We start from the raw sequence: 10,997 nt of genomic DNA on the forward strand, positions 1-10,997 counted from the left end.
CTCAAATCATGACCGCGGACGCGTCGCTCTCCGTCTGGGGAGCTCACGTACTGCATCACACCAAGCAAGGCAGGCGGACACCGCAACAAAAGCTACTCCGCATCAACCACTTAGAGTTGCTAGCTGTCTTTCTAGCCCTAAAAGCATTCCAAACTTAAGTGTCAGGCAAAGCTGTCTTAGTACGCACAGACAATATGACAGCTATGTACTTCATAATTAAACAAGGAGGGACACACTCTCTGCAGCTCTGTTAGCACAGTAGATATGGAGATGGGCTAAGAGGAAGGTCTTTAGAGGTATAGCCTAACATGTCCCAGGAGTACAAAACACTATCGCAGATCTGCTAAGTCGACAGACACAGCAGATCCACGAATGTGAACTTCATCCGCAAGTTCTTCAACCGTTTTTCCAAACGTGGGGACACCCTCAGATAGACCTCTTCGCCACTCACGAAAATGCAAAATGCCCAAACTTCGCCGCCAGATGCCCACACCCATTGTCCAAAGGCAATGCGATACCGTGGAAACGGAACAAACCATGCAGATTATGCGGAGACACCAATGAGGATGTTCTACAACTACTATGCATTTGCAAGGGCTTGGATGCGGAATGTAGACAGCTAATAAAGCTGTGCCTGATTGAAAGCCTGGTACGAACATGGAGGCAGGTGCTAAAGGCCTGCTTAGAGGATAGCAACGTTTGGTTGGCCTACAGCTGTGTCCGGTTTGAGTGCAGCAAAAACTAAAGCTAACCGCGGTAGTACTCTAATAACCTAGTCATTAACTTGGGCCCACCGTCCTCTGAGTCTTTCATGACGATTCTTTTTAAAAGAGATTGACTCTGGTAATTTTGTCTACCACTATTGTTCCTGTAGACTTTAAGCAGCCACTCTTGTGTTGTGGGTCAGTAACAACAACATAAAATCTTCAAATCTATTGTGTCATCCCAGGCTTAGCAACGTGGACCTAGGAACTAGCCTTTCACTTGCATAGGAACTACTGACAAGGGGCGTAAGGAACTAGACGAGCAAATGACATGATGAACTGCTGATTGCAACTGTCAACAGTGAACTTTTGGAAGCCCCGTTACAGACCTCCATCCTATATTGACCAAAACCCTTCACACTAACTTTAAAGGAACCGGCATTGCCCAAGGAACTCTTAGAGGAATGGGAGAGAGTGGCACGAGACGAAGACTGAGACTCACCCTTTTCCGTCGTCTTCGGTCAAAACACGGTCAGGGGACACGAAGAGTTAATGGCAACACCTCCCTCCTCTCTGCAGGAAACCAAGAAGAAAGACGGGGAGCCCAACGAATGGGTGAGGAGAAACCAACCGGATAAGGTGGGTCAACCGGCCTTAAGGAGGAGGCGACAGGAAGAAGAGGGAGACTGGAGGAGGAACCCGGAAGACGCGGAGTTCAACTGGACGGATCAATGGTTGGAGAAGGAGCCACCAGAAGAATCAAAGGACTCGTAAATCACGACGGGAGCTGAAGTCAGCGGGGAGGACGCAGAAAGCTGGTCCGAGGACTGGTGGACACCCCCGGAGGACGCTGAGAAGCCGCCGCAACTCAGGAGAGTATGAGTGACACAGAAGTGAAGGGGGTCAACATACTGAAAGTAATCCTGGGCACAACCCTTTCCTTTCCCGCACTGTCGCACGTATGCTCCTGTCATCATATAGTGTGTCTCCCTCCTGATTTAGGAGGGATACGAATATCGTATTACTGCTTTGTCAAGGCATATCATCTTTGTTACTCTCTAACCGCAGCCCTGGTCTCCTTTTAGTTTTGGAAACTCAGTCATTGAATTGTCTTTGTTCCTGCCGTGACTTTAGAGGTTTTAACGGCTGGAGTGGAAAGGGGAGAATATCCCGTAACTCAGCCGATCTTAGGCTAAAATAGGAAGCTAATAGAGTATCTATTCCCTCTTTATTCTAAACAGAGGAAGCAGGACACAATTACCCTCTATCCGATTGTTTTCATCTATTGTACACTTCGGATGTGGTGACGCTAAACCCAAATAGATCTAGTGCAGTCTGCTGACCGCTCTTTTCTTCTTTTGGAGAACTCCAGGATGGCCACAACCAGACCTTGATCCAGGAAGACCACAGTCGCAGAGGGAACCGAAAACTGGACACACACCCAAAATACAGCCACCTGACCATCCTTAACACTAACAACTGAGACCACCAATAACCCTGAATATACTTCAATAAAAACTAACCATTTAACCTCCACTCAGTCCTCCTAGTTTCTATTTCCACTATCCCTCCGACAGGGACTAGACTCCAAAACATTTTGCACTTTTCATGCCACCCATCGCACCTTATAGCCTGTACTGCATGCCAGCTTTTAAACTTCTTTGCAATATTACGGAAACATTGCATTTTTTAAATACATTTAGCTAATTCTAGTATTACAAAATGTTTTATCTTTTGCTTTTTGTACATATGTTTAGCTGATTGCAAAGATTTTAATTAAGCACTAAAGCGATTACTTACTCTCTCTGCAGCGTGGGGTCTCTGGGTGGGACAGTGACTTGTCTGAGGTCACACAGTGTGTCATTAACTCTCTCTCCTCTCTCTGCAGCGCTGGGGTCTCGGGGTGGGACAGTGACTTGTCTGAGGTCACACAGTGTGTCATTAACTCTCTCTCCTCTCTCTGCAGTGCTGGGGTCTCTGGGTGGGACAGTGACTTGTCTGAGGTCACACAGTGTGTCATTAACTCTCTTTCCTCTCAGCAGCGCTGGGGTCTCTGGTCGGACAGTGACTTGTCTGAGGTCACTCAGTGTGTCATTAACTCTCTCCTCTCTCTGCAGTGCTGGGGTCTCTGGGTGGGACAGTGACTTGTCTGTGGTCACACAGCGTGTCATTAACTCTCTCCTCTCTCTGCAGTGCTGGGGTCTCTGGGTGGGACAGTGACTTGTCTGAGGTCACACAGTGTGTCATTAACTCTCTCTCCTCTCTCTGCAGTGCTGGGGTCTCTGGGTGGGACAGTGACTTGTCTGAGGTCACACAGTGTGTCATTAACTCTCTCTCCTCTCTCTGCAGTGCTGGGGTCTCTGGGTGGGACAGTGACTTGTCTGAGATCACACAGGGTGTCATTAACTCTCTCTCCTCTCTGCAGTGCTGGGGTCTCGGGTGGGGCAGTGACTTGTCTGAGGTCACACAGTGTGTCATTAACTCTCTCTCCTCTCTCTGCAGTGCTGGGGTCTCTGGGTGGGGCAGTGACTTGTCTGAGGTCACACAGTGTGTCATTAACTCTCTCTCCTCTCTCTGCAGTGCAGGGGTCTCTTGTGGGACAGTGACTTGTCTGAGGTCACACAGTGTGTCATTAACTCTCTCTGCTGTGCTGGGGTCCCTGGGTGGGACAGTGACTTGTCTGAGGTCACACAGTGTGTCATTAACTCTCTCTCCTCTCGCTGCAGTGCTGGGGTCTCTGGTCGGACAGTGACTTGTCTGAGATCAGTGTGTCATTAACTCTCTCTCCTCTCTCTGCAGTGCTGGGGTCTCCGGGTGGGACAGTGGCTTGTCTGAGGTCACACAGTGTGTCATTAACTCTCCTCTCTCTGCAGTGCTGGGGTCTCTGGATGGGACAGTGACTTGTCTGAGGTCACAGTGTGTCATTAACTCTCTCTCTCCTCTCTCTGCAGTGCTGGGGTCTCTGGTTGGGACAGTGACTTGTCTGAGGTCACACAGTGTGTCATTAACTCTCTCCTCTCTCTTCAGTGCTGGGGTCTCTGGGTGGGACAGTGACTTGTCTGAGGTCACACAGTGTGTCATTACCCCTCTGTTCTTCTCTCTCTGCAGCGCTGGTGACTCTGGATCCAGACACGGTTCGTGGAGAGCTGTCCGTGTCTGAGGACGGGAGACGTGCGACAGGGACCGGCATATGGACATTGAGACCGGTGCCAACACCGGCCAATCCTCGGATATTCTCTCGCTCGCCCGCTGTGCTGGGTCGGGAGGGGTTCACCTCGGGGAGGCATTACTGGGAGGTGCACGTGCTGCAGGAGGAGTGGGAGGCAGTGGGGGTCGCAGGGGAGTTTCTGGATACGGGGTCGTTTACAGTAGAGTTCCCTGTGGACAGGGTCTGCTATGTGAATCAGTGGGATGGTGATTGGTACCGTGCTCTCTCCATCTCTCCCTCCCCCGAGGCCCCCCAACCGCCCCCCCAGAAGCTGGGGCTCTACCTGGACTATGAGGGGGGGCGGTTCTCCTTGTACAACACAGACACCTGGAAGCATCTCTGCACCTGCAATGGCACCTTCACTGAGGGGGTGCACCCCTTATTCTTGGTCGCAGCAGGGGAAGACATGCGCCTGGTATAATAGAAGGACCTCCCAGTGCTGTGCTCTCCTCCGCCTGTGCTCTACCCCTCCCTGTGATCTACCCCTCCCTGTGCTGTGCTCGCCTGTGCTCTACTCCTCCCTGTGCTCTCCTCCGCCTGTGCTCTACCCCTCCCTGTACTCTACCCCTCCCTGTACTCTACCCCTCCCTGTACTGTGCACTCCTCCGCCCGTGCTCTACCCCTCCCTGTGCTCTCCGCCTGTGCTCTACCCCTCCCTGTTCTGTGCTCTCCTCCGCCTGTGCTTCACCCCTCCCTGTGCTGTGCTCTACCCCTCCCTGTGCTCTACCCCTCCCTGTGCTCTACCCCTCCCTGTGCTCTACCCCTCCCTGTGCTCTACCCCTCCCTGTGCTCTACCCCTCCCTGTGCTCTACCCCTCCCTGTGCTCTACCCCTCCCTGTGCTCTACCCCTCCCTGTGCTCTACCCCTCCCTGTGCTCTCCTCCCACCTGTGCTGTGTGTACACATAGTATGTGGAGAGGGGTTGGCCTAACGGGTCTCGGACCTGGGGATCTGGGTTCGAGTCTCGGTAACGACGCCAAAAGCCCCCTGTGATTCTGGGCAAATCACTTAATCTCCCCGTGCCTAAAATGAAAGTGTGTCCTCATGTAACGTAACTGGTGCTATGTAAAGCGCTCTGATAACTGATTCGGTTTGGGTCTAGTTCGAGCTATATAAAACTCTGCAAAAAAAAAACAACAAAAAAAACCAGGAGGCCCCCAAACAGATTTAGAAAGGATGAGGAGAAAAAAAGACGAGGCTGGAATTAGAACCTCAATTAGTCCACCTTGGCAAGCCTGCAACCTTTTTGTTTGTTTTTTTCCGTGTAAACCTACGTTGTAGGCTTTAACCGCTTCACTGTTAACCCCTCCTCCCCCCACACACCTTATGCTAAGCGTTTTTTTGGCTATTTGGGGAAGTTTGCACCTAGGCCCCTGTAACTTTTTGTCCACCTAAGGTACCCGAACCAAATATGCGTCCTTTCTTTTCAACATCCAGAGGATTCTAAAGGTACCCAGGGTTCGTGGATTCCACTGGAGGGGTTCTGATAAATTAGCCAAAATGCTGCAAAACTTAGTTGTTTTGGGGAAAAATGGGGGGAAATTGATACAGATGAAAGCATCCGTTTTTCATTCCGCAAATGGTATCAACGAAGGGTTATCCGTTCTAAAATCACCATCTTCCCAGCTTTCAGGAACAGGCAGACTTTTGACAGGAAGCGAACATTTTGTGCATAGTTTTGACATTTTACTGGGACATAGCCTCTTTTTCCTATTTTTTGTGCTTTAAACCTCCCTCCAGTTAGTGGTAGAAATGGGTGTGAAACCTATCATTTGGAAAAATATAAAGCGTGAAACATAGGTATCAAGGAAACCCATGGACTTCCAAAAAGGGGGACAAAATATGGAGTTTGGAAGCAGTGGTTATTTGTACTCTCCAAATTTGTGGGTACCCATAGTATCGTGAATTTGAGGGCATTTTTCAAAATGCCTTCTTTTTTATACATTGTCTAACCTTTGGAAGGCAGAAATACATAGAAAGTCAAATGGTAATAACACTTGTTCTATTATTCTTTGTTCTCCTAAGTCTTCCAATAAAAATGTTACCTCACTTGGTTGGGTAGGCCCAGTTGTTGCGACATGCAATGGCTGGAAAAAGCAACGTGGACACACCGCATTTTTCCAGTAAAGATCACAAAAAACAGACTTTGTTTGGCGAGGGAGTCACCTGCGATTTTGGTTCCGGGCATCTACAGAAACCTATCTAACTTGGACATTTCTGAAAACTAGAAACCCGGGGAGTCCAGGGAGGTGTGACTTGTGTGGATCTACCTATGTTTTCCTAACCAGAATACCCTGCAAACTTTAAATTTAGCTAAAAGAAACACACTTCCCTCACATTTCTGTGTGGGAAAGTTGTGGGATGACAGGGCCAACTCAAATTTCATACCAACCAGCCCATGACCCATCACGAAAACTAATTGAAATTAATAGAAAGTTTAACCTACTTTGCCTGGCACTGTAGGGGCTAATGTTTTTAAGATGACTATGCGTATGCGCTCATGGAAAAAGATGTCACACAGTAAAGAGCTAATTGCTGAAGTGCGCGGACGCATAGCTCCGCGCTGTGTATTGTGGAGGGGTGGAAGGAAATGTGAAGGGCACTGGAACAGAACTATGGATGAAAAGTTTTACCGGAACGCCTCTGTTTTTCAATATTTTAATATATGTATATATATTTATTTTTGTTTGGATTTTTTTAAGTCATTGTCAATAAATATAATCTGTCTAAGCCAGATCTAATACCATGGTGTCTTGTTTGCTTGACTGCAGCCTGCTCTTAAAGTTGCGAGAGGTCCAGTCTGGGCCCAGTTAGCTTTATGTGCGTGCTCATGCCTGCCACTTCCTCCAACCCTGATAGTGCCTGTCCGCTCCCTGCTGTGAGCCCTGAAGAGCATTTATGAGAAGATTATGGACCTGGCCAGTTCATCTGGCAGCCGGAAGGCAATAATTGCAATGAACTGCTATGGCACTGTTAACAAGCATTGACAAAGCCAATAGTTCTTGCCTATGCGCAAGGTATTAGCTTTGACAATGTGCTTTAGCCATGTTGTATAGTAATGTGGTTTTTCAGCATTGCTCAAAGGAAGTGTAATAGAGTGTTGTAGAGTGGAGGTCCGTTTCTGCCATGGTGTTGGGGGGTGCAGGTCTGCTTTGCGGCCGACGCCGTTGTCATCCTCCTGCGCCAGGAGGCGCTTGAAGCCGGGGAGTGCTCCCGCAGCGCGTGGCGTGTGCGCTGGCCGGCTCGTCGGAGCCCGAAGAGGCTGGGCCTGATCTCTTCATTTTTTGTCGCCCGGCGACCAAACTGTTTTCAGTTATTTCTAGATACAATTCGAAAAGAACCATCCTGCATAAGTAACTTTGATCACTTTTCTATTTTACCTTTACTTGGAATAGTAGCTCAATTGAAACTAATAGAGGGGGAGGTAGCCACTCCCAGAACATCGTTAAATTCTACACTTGACTGTTTCCTCCTACGAATAGCGGCCAATAGGTCTCGTCTTTGGGACCTTATAAGTGTTGAGCCACGCAACAGTTGATGTTGTTGCACCAAGGATATTGTGCTCCATAACTAAACACTTACACGGTCCCAAAGGCGAGACCTATTGGTTATGCCCATGCTTGTTTTATATATTTAAAAAAAAACACAAATGCTGTGACTGTGTTTTATCTCTATTAAAGGTTGCTTCAGTGTTCTTAGCCTATGATTAGAAATCACATCAACTTATGAGCATTGCTAGAGGTCGCAGCTTGGTGAGTCCTGTGGCACCCCCCACATAGTGGGTTTCTTGATGATTCCTTCTGTCTTGTTCGTATCTGCTGTGCTAGATGTAACAGGACGTAAGTGGTCCACGGTGTCCTAACAGATTAGTGATCCACTTCCGGTCACTCTCAGGTGGAACCTTGTTGATGCTTCCTAGTAAGATGCGTGTGGTAAACTAGGATGTGCTACGCCATGCATAGTGAACGTCCAAGTCAAGGTCCTGACCCACATGCATGTAAAAGCATCGCGGATGCATGACGAATGCACTTTTGCATACCTCTACACCTGTCGTTCTGGAGGAGCCTAGTGCCCAATTCACTCGGCTCGTCTTCTCTCAGCTGTTCCTGCGCCGGTCTCTCGTTCCTTTATGGTGAGGCAGTTTCAGTCTAACTGTGGAAATTCCGTTCATTCTTGTGCTGTGTTAACACTTTTCAATATGAGTTCAAGGTGTCTAGCCACTAAAAGGCAAGATGACCTCTTGAGTGCACTGGGATACACATGGTCTATCTTTTCTAGTTTAGTACCCCTAACATTCATGCCAGTGATGTCAGGTGCAGGTCTATGAGAGCAGAACCCAAGGGAGATTTTCATTTGAGTAGACCAGAGACACTTGCAGCTGTTGATTGTAATGGATCTATGTTACAGGATTGGCAGCTGTCTTGCAAATGTTTCACTGATGCATTCCTCTTGGGCCTTCAGTGGTCATACCTGATTTCTATGATTGCAAAAAGACAGCTTCTTAAAGGTAGAACTGGATAATGTTCAACCTTTTAGCGTAATGCATTAAAAATGGCACCTTCATTTTCTGCTCTGATTTTTCCGCTTTAGGTGTAGAACGAATGTCAAACTAGTAAATGGATTTGTCAACGTCTATTTGTTGTGTTTTCAGATAGTGTTAAGTAGGGCTGAGCCTTCTGAGGTCCACCCTCCCTGGGGAGATTCGGGAGACAGGCAGATGGCTTTTACTTTGAAGAACAAGGCATGTGTCGCTGTGTGTTGGGGATGCTGGAGCAGAGCAAGTTTTGATGGCTTGCTGTTATCTGTCACTCTTCCTCTCTTAGTGCTTCAAGTCATGCCTGATCTTCTACGAACCCAAACAGTCGTAGGGGGCTAGAGACAATTCGGGTACCATTAACTTGAGTCATAGCTAAATGTGTAATTTACAGTGCTTAATGACGGGCTGTATAAAGCACTTTAAAAAAAGTTATTTTTATATAACGTGAAGGTGTAACAGAAATATTCCAATAGGCCAACGTTTTAACTTCTTTGTTTAAGAGAAACTTGTCATTCTTTTCACTGTGTTGTTTCACTCCTTTTAGTTTAGATGTATTAGCCTGGAGTTACATATATTAAACATTACTGCCAGCTCTTTTTGAAATCCTGCCTAACTCTTGCCGCCTTGTGCACATATCCCCTACTTTCACCTTGTTGGACCTGGCCTCGTGGTGTTGTTCCCCCCCCGTTCCTCAGCACCCCGTTAGCGTAGCCCTGCACCCAGAAACCCCTGGTCGTCCCGTCCCCTGTCCGCCACGCTCCCTGCACGAACCTACCAATGAACGACCATCCCCGCATTCCGCCATCCCACTCCCTCTCACCGGGCGCCCAGAACCTGCATCCCCCCCTTCCTTAGGTCCCTGACCCCTAGGCCTTGCCTGACCCCGGCCCCAGCGAAACTTAGGCTTCAGACGCGCCATGCCCGTCTGGGGGGGTAGAGGGCTTCCTGAGTGAGATAAGACCAAAGAGTTTCGATTGCCTTCCGGCCTCCCCTGGGAGACTGGTTTCCCTCACACCTCTGGCCTTCCCCTGTGGGCTGGTTTCGATCGCACCTCTGACCTCCCCGAGATCTGGCTCCAGACCCTGCTGGGCGTCTGGGAATTCCCGGACGCATCTTCTAAAGGATCAAAGGGCCAGCCGACGGAACACTCAGACGACCAGCCCCGAGGCATGAGATCTCCGCCTGCGAAGGTCCGGACATCAAAGGGCCACTGCACTATATCAAGGCCCGCCCGAGAACTAGCGGGCAGTTGTATCCTGGTCAAGAGAGCCCTGCTGATCTGATCGCGGCTCACCCTCGTGAAGAAGAAACTTGAACCTCGGAGCCCTGCTGACGTTGTCGCGGCTCATCCTCGTGGAGGAGGAGCTGGAACCTCGGAGCCCTGCTGACCTCGTCGCGGCTCATCCTTGATCGATAAGGACTTTCGCTGAACACCCCGAGCCCTGCTGACGCTGTCGCGGCTCCTCAAGAACTGACAGACACTCTGTTCACTCCGGATCGAGCCCTGCTGACCTCGTCGCGGCTCGAGGAGTACTCTGGTCTGGCTGGACCAACGCCGCTACCAACACGACCTGGCTTGAGAAGCAGTGAGTGGAGCAGACAGTACGACCTCCATCTTTCGTATCCCCCGGCTCGAGGATTGAGAGCTGTGCGCAGGGTATGCTTCGTACTGGCCTAATATTGAGACTGTCCCGCTTCCCTACTCCTTACCACTGAGACTTTACGATCCCTCGATCGCTTGTAAATACGTGTTCCTTTTGCCTCAGTCTCTACTGTGTGATAAAGAACTTGCTTACTGAAATCCACGGTCTGATGTCCGTTCATAAGTGTGGTGTGCGTTCAGTGTGTAAGGCTCGGCTCCTAGACCCGAAGTCTTCCCCGCCAAGGACCTCACGTCCTGACTCAGCAGTATTCTTGGGAGTGGTGGGTCACTGAGCGGTCGGGAGAGCATATCCTGACCCTCGGGGGTCGACCCTTCTAACACACCTCAAACTACAGTTGGTGATGCTTACCAAAGGAGAATGTTTGACTCATTAGTGAATAAGCCCCAGCTCATCTGTCAGTCAGGTGGGTTGTATCTGTGAGCAGGATTCCTTTTAATTAAATAATGCACCTTTGTCTGCAGCAGGTGTTCTACGGTGGCCGATTAGCTACTATGAAGTCTGATTGGGGTGAGAGTGCACATTGTTTTCCTGTTCGAGGTTGTATGGTTGCAGTAGCTGAAAGCGGAGTAATGCTTAAGTGTTATATTTGCTGTGTAAAAAAAGCTTTCCTGTAAAAATAGCTTAAACATATCACGCTGAGACTCCCAACGTGGTACCCTAGCCACTCACTCGGTTAAAGCTGCTGTCCTCTGTAGGCTGTGCCGGAGGAAACTGAGCACCAAGGTCGACGACAAATGGCAATGCCCTTTAGCCCAAACAACCATCCACTTTACATGAACCAAAATAAGCTTTTGCTAAACTAGACATATAACAATTGTCTGCTTACCATTCCATACCATGCACAAGCAAACCACCCTCTGGGATTTCCGCTCATCCGGGGGTAAC

The 10,997-nt window shown here is 49.1% G+C and overlaps 1 protein-coding gene across 1 annotated transcript in view; it reads left to right on the top strand.

The window, feature by feature from the left end:
- Positions 1-6,646, top strand: part of LOC144770014 (E3 ubiquitin-protein ligase TRIM39-like) — a 278,653-nt gene extending 272,007 nt beyond the window's left edge. The window contains exon 6 of the mRNA XM_078654207.1: positions 3,813-6,646. Within this exon, the coding sequence (XP_078510333.1) occupies positions 3,813-4,333 (521 nt within the window). The 3' untranslated portion in view covers positions 4,334-6,646. The remainder of the gene's footprint in view (positions 1-3,812) is intronic.
- The last annotated feature ends 4,351 nt before the right edge of the window (positions 6,647-10,997 follow it).

This window comes from Lissotriton helveticus, chromosome 7, assembly GCF_964261635.1.
Source record: "Lissotriton helveticus chromosome 7, aLisHel1.1, whole genome shotgun sequence".
In the NCBI taxonomy this organism is placed as follows: domain Eukaryota; kingdom Metazoa; phylum Chordata; class Amphibia; order Caudata; family Salamandridae; genus Lissotriton; species Lissotriton helveticus.